The 24,707-nt window shown below is 38.3% G+C and overlaps 2 protein-coding genes across 2 annotated transcripts in view; one reads left to right on the top strand and one right to left on the bottom strand.

The window, feature by feature from the left end:
- Positions 1 to 886: 886 nt before the first annotated feature.
- Positions 887 to 20,655, bottom strand: HEPACAM2 (HEPACAM family member 2). The gene is given in 10 exon segments (XM_023920349.2): positions 887 to 1,003; positions 3,136 to 3,209; positions 4,095 to 4,132; positions 4,256 to 4,280; positions 4,365 to 4,490; positions 7,334 to 7,630; positions 13,850 to 14,134; positions 15,083 to 15,433; positions 20,561 to 20,589; positions 20,591 to 20,655. Coding segments are annotated over 10 exon segments (1,374 nt in total). The 5' UTR covers positions 20,623 to 20,655.
- A 1,925-nt stretch (positions 20,656 to 22,580) lies between these two features.
- Positions 22,581 to 24,707, top strand: part of VPS50 (VPS50 subunit of EARP/GARPII complex) — a 72,153-nt gene continuing 70,026 nt past the window's right edge. Inside the window, exon 1 of the mRNA XM_023920350.2 lies at positions 22,581 to 23,245. Coding sequence (XP_023776118.2) covers positions 23,213 to 23,245 — 33 coding nt within the window. The 5' untranslated portion in view covers positions 22,581 to 23,212. The remainder of the gene's footprint in view (positions 23,246 to 24,707) is intronic.

Below are 24,707 nucleotides of genomic sequence, written 5' to 3'. Positions count from 1 at the left end.
CAGTCACATAAACATTGTGATTACTCAGCCAACTGATTATCATATTGTTAAGAGTGTGTATTTTTTCTTTTCAATTATAAAAGAAACAGAACACATAAAAAAACCATGTAAAATGAGATATAATAGGCTTGTTACCAAATAAAGTCTTGTGTGCTGTTCTTAATTTGTAAGAAAGATTATATTCACAATAGATTTATGGCAGCTATACCACAATTACAGAAACTCTAGTGCATTCACCCTTCTTATGCCAGGAAGTGATATACAATAGGTTATTTGAACAAAACCAGGTCTATGACACATAAGCACAACATGTGGTGATATTCCTGGTATTTAACTCAGCAGAAGTGTTTCTGTGGAGTTCCCAGCCAGAGCACCACACAACAAGAATTCTTTTGCGATAGAGACACTGCTTACTCAAGTACTAGTCTGTTAGTATTTCAGTGACAATTTTAACAACCACTGATAATTATTCAGCTGACCATTTTCAACATTGCGAAAAAACCCACCCTAACGCTCCCTGGCACATGGCTGAGGGGTCTGGAGGCCATGCTACCAATTAAATTTCTTTGATTGAATATTTAACCAATTCAGTAGGAAGTGCTGATGTTTCAGTGCCCTATTAAATAAAGTTGGAATTTTCATTTGAAGCTGTGCTTGAAGATCTTACCTTTTGTTTTTTACACTTTAACAAAACTGGCGTAACAAAACACAGACCAGAGACTTGAGGAAAAGTGGGGGATTGGAAAGTAAATGGTGGAGGAATTAAGGTATCTTTCCTTCCATAACCCTCTCAGTGGAATCCAAAAACAGCCACCAAAATGTAAATTGTTCTGGATGCAAAAGTATTTGTCTTCCAGCTACCATGTGAGTGAACACAGTCTGTAACTTACTGCTGGTGGTCTTGTTGTGGCTGCTCAGGAATGTGCCGAATAACTTCATAAACCGTACTTAGCATATTCTGGTCTGTGACAAAGTCAGGGCCAGGAACAGATTGACTTGAAACCTAAAAACAACAAAGTATATTCCTACTGTAAGTACAAATATGAAAAGATTCAACAGAAATGAAACTGTTAAAGTAACTTGTAATTTTTTAAACTTTTTGTCAAAATTTTGCTTGTGGATTGAACAGGTAATCTCTGCTAGTTTATGTTTCATTTTGGGTAAGTTCTCTTCACATAAATAGGAAGGCAAGTAATAGTTTTAAATTCATTTAGCCCCTTAAAAGATTTAGGATGCAGCTTTCACATTTAATACAGCAAATATTTTATATTAATATATAAGTCAAGAAAGGAACATTTAATAAAGAGCAAAGCAGGAGAGCAGACAGTAAAAAAGCAGTAAATATTCAAGGGCATAGGTTCAGTGTAGAATTCCCAATGACCTGTCAAAGAGAGAGAAATGCATGGAATTTCCATAAATCAAGTAATATTGATTGTTCAGCATGTTAAGTATATTAATTTCCTCTTATGTCATGACAACAGATTTACCTAGACTCCACATCCATAAGGAATTATCAGTCTTTCTGCCTATACCCAACCTCCAATTCTTCATTATCTCCACTTTCTTATTTTCCCCTTTCTCTGCTGACTAACAGGAATCAGTGGATCAAATGATGACTCTATCTGCAATGCTATACATGTGAATAGCTGAACATAAACCAGTGGAGCTTCTCCTGTTCCTTGAAATTTTACTGGAAATTATAGATTTCATTGCTTGTACATCCATCCCGTCATTCTTCTCTCACTGTTCTCTCCCTCCTGACCCACTAAGGCCACCCATGATCTGGCAAGAATGTGATATGTTGATATGATCAGTTTAAGGGATTTAGAATCATAGAAGGTTTGGGTTGGAAGTCCCTAAAGACGATCCAGTTCCAACCCCTCTGCCATAGGCAGGGACATCTTTCGCTAGACCAGGTTGTTTGAAGTCCAATCTGACTCTCAACACTTCCAGAGATGTTGCATCTGCAACTGAGGCAACTTCTAGTTGCCTCACCATCCCCACAGTAAAGAATTTACTTAATCTAAATGTACCCTCTTCAGTATAATATCACAGTGTGCTTAAAGCTGTAATGATACAGGGCCTGATCTCTAAATTTAATAAGCCTCTTACTGGCACAAACTGTAACAGAAGCAGTTCAGCTTTTCCAAAAGTCTTTTATCTCTGCTGCTGTAAAAGTCTTTCCACCAACATTTGTGGCAGCACATTAGCCCTATAAATGTGTACTTCAAATATCTAACTCCATCAGAGAAGATAAAATATAATCTATGACTGTTTTTTTACATCATATGAGTACTAATCATAAAAACAAATCAGGTGTGAAAATGTGACCCTGTGACCACACTTTAAGAGCTCTCCCTTACCTGACCAGACTGATACTCTTCAAAGGTACAAGATTACATTGCTGGAAATTTTCCCAAGCAGAGGGAAAGTATTTCTTCTATTTCCTCCCAGTTTTACCATTGCCCCTAAATTTCATGGCCCTTTTGATTTTTTTTCATTGTCCTTTTACACCATATCACAAGGATCTCCAACTGCTATGCAGTAATGTCAGCAAAGACACAATGCAAGGAAGCCAGCAAAAGTTGCAGGATTTTTTTCTGCTAGCAAAATTTCTTTGCTTAACTCCTCTCCACAATACATGAAACAAACAAAAAAAATATTTTGGTGAAATACATCTGAGACTTACCTTACATTTACACTTTAAATAACCCCCTGAGACCTTTCTGCACTGCCAGGGCTGAATGTTGCATGAGCAGAAATATTAGGGTCAAGGGAGAAAATGGCATCCCAATAGTACGCTTGCCTGTGTGACACAAGTGGTTCAGTGCTACACAATTACCCAACAATACTAATATTCTTTTAATATTCCTTTAATATAGGGTATTTGAATGGAGATTGCTGTCTTTAGAGCTTGGTTATTCCTTACTTCACTATGTTTATTATGAAGTACTGAACTAGTAACACAGGAAAGAAAGAGCAAGTACTGGGTAAACAATAACCATGAATATGGTGTCATACAGATCTCCATAAAAAGCAACAGAAGCAAACCTACAGAAGGACTCTGGTACAGATATTTAGTACACCTAGAGAAATAGAAGAGAAATAGTCTGTTTATGATATAAAATCACATACCCTAGAACCACTGGTAAGATCTGGAAAAGTGATGAACTCATATATCCCAAAATCATCCAAAGCACTTTCATGTCCTGAAGTTAGAACAAAGATTAAAAAAAGAGATGTAATATGAACCTGGAAAATAATGGGCAAGGTATTTTGCCCTAATTTTTAAAACACCCAAACACTGTTTATGTGATCTACTTTAGACCACTTCCCTGCCAAGCTCCTAAACTAGTGTGGGGCAAGGCAGGACAGCTGCAGAGCTGGTGTGCTGATTTTGACGGACCCTCTGTGCTCAAGTGAATGTCCTACCTTCCTAAGCTTCATATACATCCCTATCCTTGTGCATGTAGCAGTTTGTGGTCTGCTCTGATGCTTTGGTAGAAAGGAATGGGAATAAAAGTGGTATCTTTCCAAGGGATGGCTGGTCTCTAGCATCTCCTGCCTAGGATCATGAGGGAAGAATTGTGGAGGGAAAAGAGGCAGTGAAAAAAACCACTCTGAGTCCTGGTAAAACTGAGAAAAAGCAGTACAGAATATGGTAGAAGGTTATATATGTATACTGCAATGTCATTAACTCAATTATTTTGATAACAATTGATATCATGAATATTTTCACTTAAAATCCTCCCATGGTGTATCACCTCTTACTGCTAGTCCAGAATAACACTGATTTAAGTCATATTGGTGGCAACAGTGGAATACAGGTATTCCAATCCCAGAATACCAGGATTAAAAGGTAGAATTCAAGACAACAGTACATACTGCTATGAGCTCCAGGCATGAGCTAAACCCATGCTGACTTCTCATTTAGGTCTTATCTTAATTAAGCTATCATAGAGGTGTGCAACCCAACATAAAAACATACTTTTCTTCCTTTCCCTTTATTTTTTTTTTTCAGTATGTGGGGATGCTGTTTTTCTTTTCCAGGAATGGACTTTGACCTTATATCACACTTATTTCATTACCATTACCTGAAAATGCCTGTGCCTTTCTGTAATCAGCCTCTGCCCTAGAAAACATAAACGTGTTTCTCAGTTTGACAACATATGCCAAAGAAAAAAAAAAAAATATGATAAAATGCACTTCTCTGGATGGAAAGTACTTTTATATTTAAGATGAATTATTTTTCTACCTGCTCTGTAGCTTCTGTTGTATCACTGAAAAGAAGAAGAAGAAAAAAATTATTGTTTTTGCTCCAACGGTCCAAAAGAAGAGCCAAGCTGTGCTTAACTTTTACTTACCTTTATGTGGCCGATATCTTTTCCATAGAAATAAAAAGGCCATAGCTAGGATCAAAAATAATGAAATTCCTGTTATTACTGCAAGAGAAGACAAAGATTTTCCTTTCTGGGCCAGCTTTTCCAACCCTGTGACAAAGAAGATGAGTACTGTATTTAGTTCCTTGTTCTTTACTATGTGCTACAATGACACTGAAAAATGCACTTTTAAAAATTATTCTGAAGCTAGTAAACCTGCATAGAGATACAAAACATGCAAAATGTGGGTCTTGTGAATGGGTAATATTTATTTTTCCCCACAGATCTCCTGAATTGAAAAATCCATGATACGCATATCAGTAAAGACTTCAAAGCAGATTAGTGCCTAGAGCCAAATGAAAGTCAGTAAGTGTAATCAAAAAATTACAGCATCACAAAAAGAAGATGCATATTATAACTTGAGGTATAGAGACACTGAACTACCAAAAAAAAAAAGGGTGAGGGACCAACTTGTGCTAGATTGGAGGGAAAGCCTCCTAGTAATAGCAGCTATAGAGCAGGAGAGGACAAAAGATTCATTAGACTTTTTCTAAAGATTTTTAGATTACTGACAGTCTGGTTGTTTATCAAACCACATCAGAAACCAATAAATTATCACAGAATCACAGAATCAATTAGGCTGCAAAAGACCTCTGAGACCATCAAGTCCAACCTATGACCAAAGATCAACATGGCACTAAGTTCCATGTCCAGTCTTTCCTTAAACACATCCAAGGATGGTGACTCCACCATATTGTTTATATTCATTTCTAAATATATTCAAAATATTTCTTTCCTCTGCTCAGGTCTTTTGCTAGGATATGCATTAGCAGGACTTTTCCAGCAGGATTTTCTGATACAACACAAACACAAATTGCATATAATTACATACGTAAAAGCACAAGGGAAACATTTGTAGTGAATTGACAAAGACAAGAATGTGAAAGTTAGGAAGTGCCAGACATATTTGTTTGTGCACTCTTAATTTTCTCCTTTTGCTCTGAATTGTGCAGAATTAATATAATTAAAGGACATGTCACAATCCATACAGGAAAATCAATGCTGTGTATTTGCTAGTGCCAGATTTATTAGTACAATTGAATGTGTATTATTTAGCTGGATGTGTTTCCACTAGTTGATGAACTCCTCTGCAGAGGGCTAGAACTGCTTACACCTACTTACACCTCCATGTAATTCACTGGCATTGTGTTGGCTACATGTGCAGTGGTTTTCATGGAGATTAAACATGAGGATTTCTAGCCAGATGTGTCCTAAATATACGGGAAAATAAATCACTGCAATTTCACTGATTTTTTTTTAATAGTCCTTTGGTGTACTGCTTTCCTTAGGAAGAAAAAGCCCAAATGCTGGAGAACCAGATGAGTCCTTAAAATTGTTATTTAAAGTGAGTAATTTCAAACTTAGACTCAAAAAATCACATCTCCATAGATGTGGAGTGCAGTGTAGAAACCAAAGACATGCTCTTTGCATGCATTTAACACACTCAAGCTGAATAACCTTGTAACCTGAGCAATGATTGGTGTACATGAGTCTTATTTTAGAACCTTGGCTGAACTTAGTGCAACTATTGATATAATTGTAGCTTATTAAAATGTTTTCTTGATGATTTTTAGGATTAATTAGGCAGCTGTCTATAGCACCACATATGTGAGTTTCTGTCCCATGGGGTAGTTGTGTAAGGTCTTCTGAAAGATCAGTTCCTGTTGCTACTGAAAATGCAGTTTCCATACTTGGAGTGCCGTAGTCCAGGCTCTGTATCTAGGATTATGGTGGTAAGGAAAAGGAATATGGACAATATTCATAGTCTTTGCTTAGTATGTTTATTCAGTTGCAATAAGAATTTAGCCTGAGCAGCATCGCTGAGAATGAACTGTGTGTGAATTCATCTCTCCTGGAAGCAGTCAGTGCTGCTCCGCAAAGTATAGCCTTGACATCTCCTTTTAGTGCTATTTGAATAAACACTCTTCAAGAAAATGGCTGCAGAGGGGGAAAAATTTCTTTTTATATTTTTAAATACACAGGATAAAATGTTTTAACAAGATTTAAGTAAAATATTTGTAATTAGGAAATCTATTATTTTAAGTGCAACTAAACATGAAGCTGTGGAGTCTTCCCTCCTTTTTGGCCTTTGAAAGGAAATATAAGCTGAATATCATATCTTACATAAACTTCCTAGAGAAAGGTCATGTTTATTTCTATTGATACATAGTTCTGGTTGCATTTTCTTTCACCACTAACCACAATATTTGGTTTTTGACTGCAGTATTCTTACTATGAAATTGCAACCTATCTTCCAGCATACTGAAAGCCCTGGATTCACGATGAATCAGTAAATAGCCTGAATCATGGACATCTCTTCTTGTTTACCAGACTAACAAATTTGTTAGCTCTTTGCTCAGCACAAGTGAATCTGCTTTGTTAAATTTTCTAACAGGCAATCTAATCTACCTCGTTGAACATTAATAGCATATGTTCCTTATCTGGAAATACTTGTATCCATCTGTATTGAGAAGAGATATCAGACTTCCTCGATATCTTGTTCTTTGCTCTATTCTTCTGGAGATTTTCTGAAAAACTGCTTTGTTGCCATTGAACACAACCCTACAGGAGCTGAGGTTATAGTGTATGAGAAATAAAGATTTGTGTTCTTCAGGCTCTATCAATCAATCCAGAGATCCATAAATATGACAAGAAAATAATTTACATGAACACTGTAATAAAATGCCACAAAACTTCAGTGTCTTAGTGGTTTGTGTTCCAAGTTGTGTCATACTGCAAGTAAAACCTGTATCCCACATAATGTCCAAAAGCCCCTTTACTATATTCTTAGCAAGACCTAAATTTTGATACATATTCTAAGAATGACTTCCTTTTTCTGAGGCTGACTCTCCACTCAGATGTTACACTTTATAGCAATGAAGTTACATTCTTACCTACAGACATAACAACAACTGTGAAGTGAGTTTCATCTCGTCTCCCAGTCACATTGTTGAAAGCACAGCACATGTAATCTATTGTCTTCTGGGCCACTTGATCAGACACAACTTCCAGATGGGGTCCATACTTGATTACTTGAGTGGTATTGTCATCCCTTTGAATCCATGAATAAGTGTTTGGTGGATTTGAATCTGCTGAGCAGGCGAACAGTACAACTTCCCCCATGTCAACTGTAAACACTGCTCCTATATTCAGACCTTTGTCTGATTTGACTCTAAGTCCATAAGGTCCATCTGCATTGGAAAAAAAGGGAAATAAAATGAGAAAATTAAAATCAATGTATATGATTAAAATTTAATCAGAAGTGTATCTCTAAAGTTAGAATATTCTAAGTTAGACTAGCCTTTAGAATGGCTAGCATTCAGTCATTTCAATGAAAAGGCTTTCAGTTCAATAACTGGATCTGTGCTAGGCTTAGCTCAGGCTACACCCACTTAATACTGGTCTAATTGTTGTTTAAAAAAAAGCATGGTCTAGGTATTTCTCAGCATGATAAAAAGAATAAAAGCTGAAATCAGGTGGATTTCTATGAAATAAAGAGCATGTCTTCTTCAGGATCATATTTGATTTTCTATTTCAGTGCCAAACTTACTGGCATAAGTAATTTTCCTACAAATTTAGAAGTGAACAAATTTGCCTTGTAATGTTACCTCCACTGCAATAATTTACAGTATAATAATTATTTAGGGAACTAATTTACAGATATAATATTGAGTGGGGTGTGCCTCATTTAAGTTCAGAACAATTTTTCCATAAATGACTGCTAGAATAAACTGTAACTTCTCCCCCATCGTAGTAGGTTTGTACCACTAAATAATACTTTAAATAATTAGAGAATATTTTAATTAAATAATTTAAAATACTTAAATAGTTACTACTGTAATTATTCTTTTTTCAAGTGCAAGTTCTTGTGCTGAAAGTCGTTTTTCTGAATATAGTTAGAAGAAGCATATGTTGCTCTATAGTCATGTGTTCATTACATAAAAATTTAGCAGATGAGTATTTTTAGTGTAACCTGCATAGAAAATGAGAAGAGAAACAATATACTTAAAACTGGAAGGGATGTAGGAGGCAGGCAGAAGAATCCATTGTTCCATGGGATTCTTGCCTTTGTCACTGGAAGCGAATTTAATTCTGTTTAATAACTGGCAAGTCCAGATGCATCAAGAAAGTTTCTTAAAACTCTTGTTCTTTTTTATTAATTGTAAACAATTGATCTACTTCCCAATACATTTTCTGTGCCCTAGTGTTTTGTATATTACTAATATTGCATAAAATGCAATATATTTGACTGAAATATTAGAAGAATATTTCTCATGCTGTTTTTACTAGAGCATTTCAGATCATTGCGGCTTTTACATCTTTACACGTTAAAATTATTTTTACAGTTATTTAAGTACAGAAATTAATGTAGAGTATATAATAATCAAAGTGTGCCTTATTAAATAACTTTTTCTAGTTAAAAAAAACCCAAAAAACCAAACCCCAATCATTTTAATGTTAATTCCTAGAGGACTTACATGAATAATCAGAAATGTACAGAGCCAAAGAACAAAATATGCAGAATATCTTTTTGGTATGATCCTTGAAGGTCAGTGAAGCTGTCTCGTACAAAATGGTGTAGCACAAAATGGGCACAATACTGTGCCCATTGCAGACAGTGGAATCTAGTAATATTTCCACCTTTCTGTGGTTGCTGGAAGAATTAAGATAATGTAGCTGGGTTCGAATGGGAAAATCCCTGCTACATGAAGCTGCACACTGGTATATTTCAGACTTTATTTCCCACCAGGAAATTCAGGGTAATGTTAGAACGTTCTCTTTTAGTCTTTGTCTTTTTTTATGAAACTCATTATTTTTCAAGAACACCTAAGCCACCAGCATACAGTACAATCCATTTTGTGTGCACCTCTCTGTTTTTTCCTGTTCAGGCTTAGACAAGAGACTATAGACCACCACACATGACCTCCATTTAGTCTGCTTTTAGATAAATGTCCATATTTCACAACATAAACTTGTCAATATTTTAATTTTCTCTACTTATTTCCTAGTGGTAATCGTTTTGCTGTCTCATTTTAAGGAATGGCCAACATCATGCATAATTACTTGGGAAATGAAATACAAATTCACTTCATCATGGATCAGTGCTGTTCCCACCTACATTACAGTGGCCACTCTGAAGAATCATGGCTTTTCTTTAAGTTCTAGGTTCTGGGCTCCTTCCTCACAGGCTCTGCAGTTCCTGAGTCACTTGCTTTATTGTCTCCAAGAGTCAGCTGATCCTGTAATGACCATTAGTGTGAAGTACAGACCTATATCCCACTATTTTGGCATGGCTGGCCTCACTTCAGCTGCATGTTTCTGTGGAAGGGGAGCTTTCCACAGGGGCCCACCGCTTACAGGTATTTACTTCCCTATTTTTTAGGTCTGAAATAAGAAGGGATGTACCTGCCTTTGGCATTTTTCATAAATGAAATAAAGCCCCTCACAAGTTATTTATAGGCAGGAACATACTTTTTTTTTTTTTTTACTTTTCAAAGCAATTTAGTGGTTCTTCCAATCCAGTTCTCCATTCTTAGGAAAATTAGTTTTTATTTTCATGGATAATATGACTTTGACATGTGTTAACAGGGATTAATGGCAAGAAGAGCTGAGTGGTTTCCATGTCCCCCTTACTGTAGTGGGTGGTTTGCCACAATCTGCAAAAGAATCAGAACGGAGTTCTGCTTTTCATCATTAACATAACTGTGCAGCATAAAGAGAGAACAGTGAGAACTGCATTTTAATGAAAGCTGCAAGTTGAAAGAGATCATTATACAAACACTGACACACGCTGGCTGGGGAAGTAAGTTTGAAAAAAGCCGAGAGGTTATCTTAAGAAATTGCCAGATTTTGGCAAAATCTGGAGAGTGGCACCCCCTGCTGAAACCAACACAAGGATTGGGTAATCCTTCTGCTTTGCCTGGAGCAGTATTTTGCCACTCCTGGGCATCATGCACATCAGGGTCCCTAAACAATGGGTAACTGACAGATATACACAGCTTCAAGGATGATTCTGAAAAGCAGGAAATTAACCATTCTCTCCCTAGTACTAAGTATATTCTATCTTTTGGAAGACTTGAGGAAGAAAATCCCACTTAGTCTGCTGAGTTCAACTCCATCAACACAGTACAATGGTGTCTGCTGCAGCCTACAGGACAGCAGCTTCTTCCAGACTTGAAATAATTTGTTTCTGAGCCACATGACTGCAATAGCCATGTTCCAGGCTGCATTATCATCATAACTAATGGAGAAGTGGGATAATATTAATAAGACATGAATTAAAAACCACTTTTCATAGTAAAAACCCACAATGACAGCCTTCGTGGATCCCTCAGCTCTAGTTTCCCTCTCCAGTATTCTCTACAGAAAACTGCCTCTTGCCTTAGTAAAAGCAGTTAACTAAATGACGTGTAAAATAATAAATCAATCCTTCTGAGTTACAATTTACTGCTCTGTGGGAGTATTTCCAATTGCTCCTATCACTACGAGACAGTTACAGTTTCCAAGCAGATGGCAGGTATTTACCGTGAGTGACCTTTTCTTTATCACCTCCAGTAACTCCCCCACGGCAATGACATATGGCAGAGAGAGATCCCGGGGCCTGCTCTGGATTGTTATTGACAACCAGGAGCTGGGAGACAAAGCACTTCTGCAGGCAGAGGTTGAACCAAATTAGGTGACTTCATATAGCTCAGGAAGACCCCAATTCCCGTCATTGACTTGGATATAGAGAATACCACAGATATTTGCAGTCTTTCAGAGTTGCGTTGTTTGCTCTTAATATTTTTTTTCAGATTTTGTATTATGCACAAAGCATACCCTCAGTTCTGATGAAGGATATTCTGAAAATGCATATACAATAATATTTACACACATGGAGAAAAAGTTAATCTCAAGGTTTTTGATAGAGCTGTATATCACAACCATTTAATCAGCAAAAGATTCAAGAAATGTGGATACTTAAGTTGCTTTGAGATTTTAAAATTCTGGTAAACAATAGGTCAAAACCAGCTTTCTAGTTTAGAACTTGGAAAGATTTTTCAAATTTACACACAAAAATGTGTGTAATTAAGTGAGGAAGAAGGGAAGAAGCAGTACCAGAGCTGGGACTGAAGGGTACGCATGTCAGAGCAAGTGTCCCAGACACCTGTCAGTGCAACCAGTGCTTTGGAGACAATCCTATGTGTAACAGGTCAGAAATTCAAATCTCACACGGCTGTGCAACAGAGTTGTCTGAAAGGTAGCAAGAGTGGGCAGATATTTTTCTAGCCTGACCCGACTTTATTGCATGGAAATAAGGCTGTCAGACTGGATACAGCTGGCTGCCAAGTTCTGTGTATTATTTGAGGACAGACCTGTATAAGGGCAATTCACAGCTCATTAAAGAGAAGCGAAGTAGAGGAACTGCATTTATACACCTTCAGGTCTCATTCTTAGCACTTTAAGCACATAAGTGAGCTGAGATTGTGACTACAAAAGCAGGTATATAAAAACGTGGTACCTTATTGAAAGAATGAGCTGGTTTTGTTTTTGTTTTTTAAATACAGTAATGATAAATTAAAGCTTTATCAATGCTGGTAATTTCCTAGTTTGTAATAACTCCTCTGTCTAATGAAATGGAAGCTCAATTAATATTTTCCCTGTTCAGGAGCCTTTTCAACTGCTTCTTCAAGTCTGCACTGCTGTCAATTTTAAAAGCTACACATAAGCTTATACCAGCTCATATCTAACAATGTCCCTGTTAATCTTTGCTAACTTAGGCAGTCTTTTTCTCTTTTCCTGGTGCAGTGTAGAGACCACCCCCTGCCCCCCATTCTTTAGATGCAAGTCATCCCCTTATCCAAATTTTCCAAATTATAACAAAAAACCCCGAACAACTAGAAGCATAGATAATCAGAGATGAAAGGAGATGAAAGGAGGAGGAGGAAAATATGAAAGCTAGAGATGTAGGAGATGTAGGTTCTGAATATGTTGGTAGTGCAGTCACAACAAGTTGAGCATGGACGGCCTACCAGGTGCCAGAGCCTGGAGAAAGCAGGAATGTACACCAGCCCTTGGCTGGACAGGAATCCAGTTCCAGTCCTTGCAGTGTTCCTTCCAGACTGGCCCACTGGGTAAACTGGCTGGATCTGAACAGGACTGGTGGCAAAGTAGGTCCTGGCCTTTCAAATTTCAGCTCTCCTCTGAGAAGGATAATTCAACCCCTGAGGACATGAGGATTAGAGCATAGCAGGTCATGTACATGTAGCATGTGCTACTTGAAAACTGAGGAGGCACTGGGAATTTCTGACATGGACCAAAATGACAAGGCCCTAAGATTTATCATATAATTGTTGAATGGTGATTAAATCAATCTTTTGTTTCCTCCAACTCATTTAATTACTCAGGTGCCTTAATTTCAAGTAAAAATACCTTGCTACCTTATGGTTTATTCTTCTGTAAAAAATGGTCTTTATGCAACTCTTGCTCCCTCATATTTCCTGTTTGATGTGGAATGCAATCATTTCTTTCAGCTGTAATTTTGTTAAGCCTGACTGAGGTCTCTGTGTCTCTTCTCCATTCCTGTCTTTCTTTTTTTTCCAGTTCAAGATCAGCATTCTGGGATCTGCAGGGACTGCATGAAGTACTGTACATGTGGTATTATCTTCTGTGTGCCATCAGCATTCCCCTTGTTTCCTCATTGGAAATCCATTGCCCACTCCCCTAGAATTAAATATGTCTTTTTCATAGCTGAATCATGCTGTTAGTTCATAGATATCTAGTGATAGCTCAATCATCTAGGCTCAGTGCCTTGATATTTTCTAATCAATCTTGATCTTATCAGCAGAAGTTCATGTTTTTTATTCTCTGAAAGGGCATGCCCTTTTACTTTTTTTATAGCAAATTTCATCCCAGCTCTATTACTCTGTCAAGGTCATTGAGTCCTCCTATTTAATGTCGTAAATGAACTTCATTGAGATACTCCCTGTCTTCTTTCTGGTGCCATTAATGGAAGTATTAAAAAGGACGGTACTTGAAATGATCTTGAGGAAATCCACTAATACCAGTCCTTCGACCTGGTACATCCTGTGTTTAGCTTTTTGATACTATTTGGTGTCTCCATTTATAGCAACATTTTCATGTATAATGATCTCATTATTTTTTTCCTTTGAGTCACATCTGAAGACATCTGAGGAAATCTTGAAGTTTCTATTTGAATTCTGCAGATGAGACTGATCTTCACATCTATGCAACACCGAATAATTTTTTTATCCTGTTTTAAGTTAGAGCTATTACAAACAAACTCATTCTGAATGCAAGCTCACATACAATGTTGACTCAACTGTTTTCTGCCTGTTTTCTTAGTTGGAGGCACACCTTCCAGCAAAATCATTCATACAAAGATAACAATAAATATTTCATATACTCACAATATATGGTTGGTGCAATTATCTCACTTTCCATTGCACTGACAGGGTTAGATACCAGACAGCTGTAATTCCCAATGTCTTCTTTTACTACAGGAACAATTAGAAGTGTAGCATTGTTTGATGAAAAGGTATAATTAGGGCCAGCATGAAGACGTTTCCCATTTTTCATCCACTGGTAAGCTACCCTTGTACCTCTATCCACAGTACATTTTAGGGTAATATTCCCTACATACTCCACTACTCCTGAAGATGGTTCAGTATGTACAGTTGGCTTTGTGACTGGAACTGTAAAATAAACACATATGAAGAGTTGTTAAAGTGACAAGCCATTATATTACAGTCTTCATGGTCAAGACCATTCAAATAGCAATCATCATTCTCTCTGGAAATTACTAATACTTCTAATTTTATCTCTTGCAGTTAAAGGTTAAAAAAATAATTTTCTCAGCCATATTCTCAGCTGGTGACTGTAAGAATTGTTATGAAACATAAATAAAACCAGACTGTTTATATTACTGGTAAGATGGTAAGGGGTACAGTCATGTGTACCACCATGTCTTGCCTCATATACAAATCACTGAGTCCAAAGAAATGAAAAGAGCACGAAGCATGGCACTGCCCACTGTGTGTGACCTCTCAGCATGACTGCCCACACCTTTTCCCACACTGGGCACCACTAAAATCTGGGCGATTTGTCATGAGGATATCTGCAGACTGGGACAGACTGGTTTGGGAGTTAAATGGCAGCTACAGCTTTATCACCTCAAGTTATCATTCATCTCATTCCTTCCAAGGCTAATAGTTACAGGGTTCCCTCTGTATAATCCATAAATTACAGCAAAAATTAATGGCTCCTCTTTGATACAGGAGGTAAAGTTGTTCAGAGGAAAATACTATTTGAAATTCAAAGCATCCTCATGATAGCACAACAGAAACTTATAAAATCTTATTTTTTTAGAAGTCTGTCTAATTTCATATTAAGTGTTTCTATACTTCTTCAGTTTTTTACTTATGATATAGAAACATCAGTCAATATATTAACTTCGCATAAAGATGACATATTTTAGTATTCCCTCCAGCAGTGGTAGAAAACAACACAACTTAATTGTTAGCATTTACTCATGTATGGTTGCATAAAATGGGACACCACTGTAACTGGATACTAAGAACCAGGACTGCAAAACTATTGTAATTTTATTTTTAAAATGAAGATACTATCTTTTACTAACTTACCATCAACAGCTACTTGAATCTTTTCACTTGCAGCTATGGTCCCATTTCCATGGACATTGACTTTTACAATGTAGTTGCCTTCATCACTGAGATGCAATGGATTAATCCTCAAAGATGCATTTGGTGGTACAAGGGTGAATTTGTGCTGGTATTCCAAGTCTGGAACTACTCTTTGATTTACAGAGCCAAGCAAGTATTTTGGGTTACTTTGAGACCTCTCAAAAAGCCAAATTATCTGGATTTCAGAAGCTGTAGCATTGAAATCATAGTCAACAGAAAGATGAAGTGGCTGCCCCTCAATACCATGGATAGTATGAGATGGTACTGTCAATTTTAAGGCAGAACAAATCCCTGCACAAAAATGAAAGAACAAACAAATAAACAAACCCAAAACACAAATGGAAACCCCAGGAAACTCAAATGAGAAATTCTCACAGTGAAAAAACTCTCAAGGCTAAAATTTACAGTTTTTGCATGGTAATAGCTAATTAAGACTAAATTCAAGAAACAATACAAAGCTTGCAAAAGTCAAGTATTCCAATCTTAGGGAATTGGCAGAATTCAGCTTTGCTGTTAATATTCACAAAAGTGAAATTTTCAGCCACATGATTAATACTGCTTTCCAAGAATTCTGTCTCTGTTATGGTGCAAAAAGGCCACTCCACATCCATTTCCCATATGTTTCTTAAAATAATTTTTCCTTGTGCTGGCCTAAGACGTATTTATAAAACACTATTAAAGCTTTAGTCTTGGGACTAAGTGATTGATTTGCAAACTAACTTTTCCACAGCGCTCATGAGAACAGCAACAATGTAAAGAATTGACATTAATGAACAGATCTCACAACACCATTTTAACTGATAGGACTTTAGAGATGAAGGATTTAAGCCCAGAGAAATGAACAGCAAAATTACAGACTCATTTTTGATGATCAGTTTGAAACATTAAGGACACAGTTTTTCAAAATACATACAAAAACATATTAGTATGTTCAAGATGCAACTCCAATTGACTCAAGTTGCAGGTTTGCTCAGATTTGTGCTCAATACTGCTGGAAAGCATGCTGCAAGTTTTAAGACACCCTAGGAAAAAGGCAACCTCTTATAAGCAAAAAATGTAAAAACTATGATTTAAGTAACCCATCTGCTACTGCATAAGAAGACACTGAGAATGCACTGCCCTCAACATGCAGTGCTTCCACCATGCACCATCTATTCTCTTGCTGCTAATGATCATTTTTGATTGGACATGATGAACCTTGAGGTCCATCAAACCTGAGATTCTCCGATTCTTGACATGCTTCCAGATACCTGTAATGAAAAAGTAACTTCTCAGCTGATGTACATGGAATGTGTTTCTACCTGGGTGGGTAGGGGAGGGCAGAAGGAGCAATGTATGAAAAACATGTGACTGTGCTCATTAATACAATGCAGAGTTAACTTTGTTTCTTAAATTTCCTTCTTTCATATCATTATTCTTTACAACAGTAGTCAGTAAAGGTTCATTTATGTCTAATTTCCTAAGTTATGTGACAGAAAAAAAATCAATTCAGTCACATAATGTGGTATCCGTACATGTCTTTTGAGTTAGAATCATCAAATTTCAGTGCACAGTTGTTTTCCACAAGGTAATTGCAAAGAAAACCTGTGGGCACGAGGGTAGGGACACAAAAAGGGGGAAATGGTTACACAATGATGCAGTAATGCCAGTAATTAATGTCAGAGGTACTCGGGAAGGGTGTGCAAAGTAGCAGAGCGGAGATGGACTGTGAGTGGATTGGCTCATGGGTAGCCAGCAATGCTTACAGAATCCACCCCAAAAAAGTAATTTTGTGGCTGGCTTACTTTTTCATGAATCTGAGCAATATTACACTCAGCTAAAGACAGCTCACAGCATTTCTGAAGGCATTGCAGGGAAGCCAAAGGAAAATGCTGCAGAATACTAACAGGAAAGTCTACAAAAAGACAGTGAAATCCTTTGACAGAAAGTCTGGCAAGCCCTCATTAAATGGGGGCTAAGGAGGAAGCAGGCAGAGGTCTTCAGGCTACATGGACATTAATTTGCAAGGACTGGCTGGGGTTCAGCTGAGATAGGAGGAAAACAGGGTAAAAAAAAGAAGAGGAAGAGTGTAGAAAAATGTGGAATGGCTTAAGTGGAGGATTCCTAGGACACAGATTTTTGCATGCTTAACTTTCTAGATGAAAAACCTAAAATGGATGATGCACATCAAATGGAAGCATGCTCCCCTACCCTTTTTTAACAGTAATCGTAACCTGCTGTTCTTGCAATTTTCTAACACTGCACAACTCTTCAAGGCTTGCTAGACTCTGGTTAACAGGACATTAATATTTTGTTGGTTGTTCTAACTCTTCTCAGACATCAATATGCTCCCTGACAATAATACAGTACTAATCAGATTTAAACTGCTGTTGTCCACTTGAAAAAGCGAGTAACTCCTCAACAGAATCCTTCATCAAATATTTAATGCTGAAGATCTATTTCATATAACCTATCAATTATATAACCACTCATTTCATTTTTTAGATCAACTGGAATAAAGTCAAAACCATTTCTCAAATAGATAGACCTGTAATTAAAAGATCTGTCCATATACTTACTCATTCTTTAAGTATGATGCTGTTCAGTTTTTGGGTTTATTTAGCTGTCAGTAGGTGATTGTGCTGTGGGACAACATGTCAATAGCAAAAGCAGTGCAATCATAAAATAGGGAAAACAAATATTTCTCATAGATCCGTTTGTGAAAAAAACTTAGCATAACCTAAGCCAGTCTTGTGAGCACCAGGAAACATGGAACCACAAGTATGGAAGGTAACAGCATAATACCGAAAAGAGAATCAGGGCTGGAAATCTTACTTTCTTCGCAGCTAAAAAGTGTTGGAATAGAAAATGCAAATTAACTTTGTTCCACTTGATTCACAGGGAAAATTGGCTCTGTGTAATGTCATGGAAAGATATTTTGATCTGCAATTAAGGAAATTCTTTAAGCTAGGACCAGAGGTGGTGAGGGCAGAAACCCCATTTTCCCCTCAGTCCCTTCAGGAGTGGCTTTGCATAACTCCAGTTCTTGTTGCTCTCTCTGGATTTCCTGGGGTGATTTTGTGGAGTGCCAACATCCCACAGGAGCTTCCCCATGCTGGTAGGGCAAGGGAGAAGGCAGGCTGAAGCCGGGGCAAATTATAAGATAATGGCGTTCTGTCAAAGGCAAGTGTTTTACAGGAGCAGTGATGAAAGTATTCTGGCTTCAGCAGAGATCATATATTCTGCAATCTGGAATATTCTTTATTGAGAGGGTTATCTGCTTCACCAAAAGTGCTGCCAGGCATTGGAATGGGACACCCAGGGAAGCGGTAGAGTCACCCTGGGTGGGGTTACTTCAAAGATGAGTAGATGTGGCACTCAGGAACATGCTTCAATGGTGGAATTGGCAGTGTTAGGTTTATGGCTGCACTTGATGCTCTTTAGGGTCTTCCCCAGCCTAAAGGGTTCTATGATTCACTTGTATTAGACTAGTTTTGATTTTTAATTTAAACTGCAGACTGTTACGACTAATCCTTGAATTAATGTTAACAGCAAAATCAAGCCTTTGTGTCAAACTAAATTCATATTTATCAGGCCCAAATTCCATAAAATTTAAGCCTATCCCTACAGCTTTGCAAATATAATACACCTTTTTCCAATATGATGTCATTCCAAAACCTAATTTTTGCATCATGATCGTAAGGGCTGAACCACAATGACCTCCATTTGGAGCTCAGTGATCTGTGCTTTGCTTCCATCTCACTTTGCTATCACCAGTATTAGCAAGCACAACAGAATTGTTGTTGACATAAAACAAGGGCTGCAGTTTTAGTTTAAATAAAAAACTATGACATAACTTTTGAGTTTATGGCATAAACTGAAACCTGTCTAGCGAGGTTTTAGCATTTTCTGAATTTAACATGCACATCTCCTTGTCAAAGTGAGTTTGGATTCTCAACTGCTTTTTACAGGAGGGTTTATTTAGCTCTTCAGCTCTCCTGAACTTGGTGCAAAATGTCACTAGATCAGTGAAATATTTTTTTTTCCCCTTTTTACAAGTATGTTTATTTGTGGGAAAAACCCCAAACCTAAACAACCCAGATGTAACAGTCCAGGAAAGCTGCAATTTCTATACCTCCATTTATATAATGGAAAACCTGGGCATACTCTTCCCTGGATTAGGATTTTTGCCCAAGATAAAAGTTCCACTGAGCTTTGTTACAGGGCTTAATTTTATTTGCTGAGGTCAATGCCTTCAGTGGCCTTTGTGTCATGTCTCCAATACACCTGATTCCCATCATGATATGAAATATGAGCAGCACATTTCCCTTACTAGAAAATGTGTATATCAGGGTAAGGATGTAAGACTTCCTGGTGAATAAACCTGTACCCTAAAGCATTCCGCTTGCATCACAATAACTCTTGTAGGATTTCATTGAAAAGTATCCAATAAAGTGGTGAAGTAGATAAAGCACAAAGTCACTGTTTTTTATTGACCAAATAATTTTCATTTTTAAAGAAGAGATCCAACAACCATCATATAAAACATCAATCATTATGAAGCCAAAAGTCTTGGAAAAGTATTAAGCTCAAAATCAAGGGAACTAGGTGACTTTATAATAAGCTGGAACTGTGAGGTTCACAAAGAAGGTAAAAGTTGTTCCTATACATGAAAGATTAGAGGTTGCACTATATTTATACTGTTATATATTTCTTCTGTTCACATTTACAAAAACAAATATAGCAAAAGGTAATTACAGTAGTTTGCAGAAATAGGTTTATCTAACATTTGATCACCGGATATTTCTGTCAAAGTAGATAGAACATCTATTTTTTATCTACTGCATGGGTAACAAATGCTCACTTACAAAAACTGCACTCAGACACCAAACAAATGCACTATTAATGGGGAGATATTCTTCAGTTGACTAAAAGCTCAATTCAGTTTCAATACCAATTATATTTAGATACATATAAATTAATCATAAAGAAGTGAAAAATAATGTATCACTGCTGTCTCAATAAATTTTTAAAGAAGTGTGTAACAGCTTCTTTATAATCTTTGGCTTCTAAGCCAGCCAAAGCTTCTGTCCAGCCTTACTTGTTAAAAAGAATGCACAATGTATATGTTACTCAATAAAATGTAACAGTATATTTAATCAATATACATGTTTTTTATATGTAGATTATGTATATTTAATCAATGCCAAGTTTTACACAGAGATTGTGTATAGCATTCATTTTTGTTCAGCTGCTAAAACTTTAGCTTCACTCATAAAACAAGGTGCCACTACCTGATGAAAAACTTTTAGGCTACCTTCCTGAAATCAAATATCTGACAATACAACAGAAATATCTTTAAATTTATAAAGTTAAATCTTACAGAATCAATTAACATTTCCACAATAACAATCAAATATAATTCATACTGTACCTTACCTACAAGCAGAAAATACAGTTTGCACTGTAAGTCCCAAAATAAGTTGGCTAAAGGGCTCCATGAAAGCATCCTGTCCCACACAAATGCCACCTTCTCTGCACTAAGCCAGGGCTTGGACCTGCAGCTGCTGGTTTATTTGCTAGGGAAATCAGCAATGAGTTAACAGGTCCTATCCTGTCCCCTGCCTTATGTGATTTGAATATGTGTATACAAAGAACAAAGGAGTGGAGCACCTGTTAGATGAGGACCCATCTTCATTGCCTCTGACTTTATCATAACCCTTCCCCGGCAGTCACAGCAAATATGACACAGAATGTAATAAATGGGGCACACAATACAAAGTACATTTAATTAATAGGAGTAAGTAAACGCACCAAGTGAACAGGTTACACAGTTATTAACTTCCTTTAGTTACAGTTTCATAAAAAATACTGTGATGCTACATGCTTAATTCAAAATAAAATTAGTATTCAGAATATTTTTTCAGAACTTTTCTAATTACAGCCTCTCATTTTCTGTGACAAAAAAACATTAAACAGCTGTTAAAGAGCCTTACTAACTTCTTCTTAGCACTTTCATGCCCATAACTTTTCTGTATTTTTTTCCTCAACGTAAGTATAACTCAACAAAGAATTAATTCCCTTTCTCTAAACAACATGTGATGTCAAATGCCTCTGAAACATCTTTGAAATGAAAATCCTATGGCTAGAGTGGACAGCTTACTACAGCTGTTAACTGCTGATTATTGTTTCTTCTGGATTAACTTACATCAGTTTAAATTAATATTAATGTAGGGTTTGGATTTTGTCCAAAGCTGTCACTCACCATACAAATCAGCAGCCAACTGGACAAACCATACTATTATAACCTGTGCAGTAACAGTTTGCAACAGCAAATATTAGCAGTGACAGAGATAGTTTAAACATACAAAACCACGCAATATTTTTCACTAAACAGCTTTTGGGCAGACTGTTATGGATTAACAAATAGACTAGACTGTATCCTGCTTTGTGCAGGAGCAACTGGTAGGAAGGAATTGGCTCCCCCTCATTGTGCACTAGGAGCAGGGGTCCAGCAAGATGCTGAGCCCCCATCAGAAGGGCTGAACACTCAATTTTTGCCTTAGTTAAAGAGAGCTGAAAACACCCAGATGCTTCCAGGTCCAATATAAAAAACACAAGGGTTATTCCTGGTTAATAAAGCAGAAGTAAGTGGTCCCCCCAACATATGTCAGGAGATGAAGAGGGTATTTCACTATTCCCAGGAGCTTTCTGGCTCCATTGTCCTGCCCACCTGAATGTTATTGTTTATAACCTGCTTAATCCACCTAACTGTAGGCTTGATATATCAAATTGCAACCTTTCATAAAGCCTAGGATAGAAATTATTATCTACTCAATTTCACTATGAAATAAAATATTGGTCATAGGTTCTAATTAAGTTCTAACTGAAATGATGGGATGTTTAGTATTGGAATAAAACCTGTCTTGGCACTTTAAATGCCCCATATGAGCAAAGAAAATAAAACTAATAAAAGGAACAGATTAGCACAGTAATGTTTTTCAATTGTGTCCTGCCATTTCCAGCATTTGAATATATTCTTGATGTCATGAAAACACCACAAGTTTTTACACGAACTCACACAAATGTCACGCATGTGAAAAATGGATTTTTTTCCTGTAGAATTGTAGCTTGCGCTAGTTGTTAAATGGCATTTAGACTTAATACAAATCAAACCTCCGTCCTTTTCAATGGAAGCAACTACATTAAAGCAACACTATTTGCAGCACCAACATTCTGCAAATTTTAGTTCTTTAATTAATGAGAAGCAACTTTGTTATGCGCTAAACTTGTTCGAGGTTTTCCACAAAGCAATGACACGACATTCCCAACGGCAGGCAGAAGTGCTGAGCTCCTGCTGAAGGCAGCAGGGAGGGCGGGTGGATCCGGACCCTCCCTTTGGCAGGGTGTGCTTCCAAAGACAGCGGCTCCTGCCTGCCCTGCCCCGCCACAGCGCCGCAGCCGCTGAGGCGCTGGGGAGCGCGGCCATCAGGAAACGCGCGGAGCTGACCGCTCGAGAAGGAAAAACCCTCTTCTTCCACAAGCACGGCCACAGTGGATGTGCCGGTAGAACACCGTCGAATGCTGTCTCCACTTAAGCAAAAACTGTAGGATTAATACTTTCTTTTCTCGTGCTGATATAAAGTATATTTAAAAAGCCGTCTGGTGGGTTTTGGTGTGCGCGTATTTTCGGTTGGGTATGAATGTTCTGGGGACTACATCCATCAGCCCTGAACTGGCCAGACGCGCCCTTTGCAACACCCGAAGTAACCCGAGACAACCGCGAAATTCTCCTCGTCTGCATGTACGCTCTAGCTTGCCTCCACAAACAGAGCCCCGTGCCGCCGTCTGAGCCAGCCGCTCCCGACCCTACAAAAGCGCGCCTCAGCGCTCGGACAGGGCGGTGCTGGGGCAGGCGCGGCTCCAAGGCCCGGCCGCGCTGCCGGGAGTTGTAGTCGGGCCGGCGGGGCCGGAACTACCGCTCCCAGGGAGCCGCGGGCGGGCGCGGTCAGGTGGCGCCCAACATGGCTCCGCCGTGCCCCGGCGCCTTGCGCGGCCGCTGAGCGCAGTCGGGGCGGCGGTGGGGCCATCATGCAGAAGATCAAGTCGCTGATGACCCGCCAGGTGAGCGGCTCTTCTCGGGGGGCGGTAGGGTACCGCTGCGGCCGTGCCGGGCTTTCCTCGGGGCCGCCGTGCCCGGGCACTCCGGAGAGACGCCGGGGCGCGGGCATCGCCCTCTGCCCTGCCCGGGGAGGGAAGGCGTGGGGCGTGTGAGCTCTTGCTGCACACACATCCCCCTTGTTTTTCTCTTTACGCCCAGAGAGGGAAGCGTGCGCAGGTGCCAACGCGTAGCTCGTGTCACAACAGAGAAATCGTTGTTGAAGATGACAGGGCGGGCCTGTGTCAGTTCGCTTTTTTGAGATACAATTTTGAGCGCTGGGCTGTGGTTCTGTAACATGGCTTTATCTGGCAGCAGATGCTTTTGGTCTAAAGGGAGGCGAGGCTGAGGAGGTGCCAGGGACATATTTGGGTGGGCACATAGTGAGTGTGTGCCAGAGCACTCGGTGTGTGTCTGTCAGCTCACTGCTGTGTGCCACTTGTTCCGGTTGTCTCCAGGATTATATAGCTCTAAGCCTACGTTTGGACCAATATTTCTAAGGTTGAGAGTCCTTTTAAGGAAGTATATCCGCAGAACATTCCAGTTATTCACATGTATAAGATACCCCTGAAAAGAAGTCTGTTTATCTGTGTCTAATTGGAAAATTTTAAAAAACATCACTTGTGTCACCCACATCAGATATTCTAGATAGTTATAGAAAATCATGAGAAAGTCATAAACTTTTTTTTTCCCTAAAACTATGCCCTCAGAGTGATGATCCTTATGCAGGTGGCAGGGCTTAAAAATGAACACTTGTGTGAAAGTGGAATTGCCAAAATAATGTTCTGTTCCGCTTCAGTAGAGGGGTACATGATTTGTTTTCAGCTTGACTAGGAGGAGTGCTAGGAAGCCTGCCCAGTGTGGAGATGATGTTTTCTGATGATACAATTTAGGCAATTTGCAGTCATTTGGAAGGATTGAGTTCTATTTACCATTTGATAAGTGAAATCTTTTATTTCTTCTGGAGGTGAGTCACTAGAACTGCATATTTTTGAGAGGACTTGAGGAAGATTTTGTGTGAAGTATGTGAAACTGCATCAGTTGCTTTGCTTGTTTCTCACTTCAAATTTCTGATCCATAGCAGTGAGTCACCTTTGATGGTGGCAGCTGCAGAGGGAGGATGTTTTGAAATGATGTGCAACAGAAGCTGAGAATCAAAACCAAAATGGTGAGGTTTTGCATCTTGGGAGGATGAAACTGTTGTAAAATGTAATAGTTGCCACTGAAATGACATACAACACTTTGTCAGTTCAAAGAATAAACATAAACTTTCTCATCATTAGCTAACATAGTACTTGCACAGGTCCTTTTAGAAATAGAGGTACCCAGGGCCAGAAAGGGGCTTGGCAAAATATTATTGACATCGATCACAAGAGCAGGAAGGAAGTCTCCCTGAAACTTGTGACTCACAGGAACGTCCTGAAGTCT

The sequence above is a fragment of the Cyanistes caeruleus genome, chromosome 1, assembly GCF_971803275.1.
Source record: "Cyanistes caeruleus chromosome 1, bCyaCae1.hap1.1, whole genome shotgun sequence".
Taxonomy (NCBI): Eukaryota; Metazoa; Chordata; class Aves; order Passeriformes; family Paridae; genus Cyanistes; species Cyanistes caeruleus.
The sequence above is the reverse complement of the archived record's forward strand: the minus strand, read 5'-3'. Positions and strand labels throughout refer to the sequence as shown.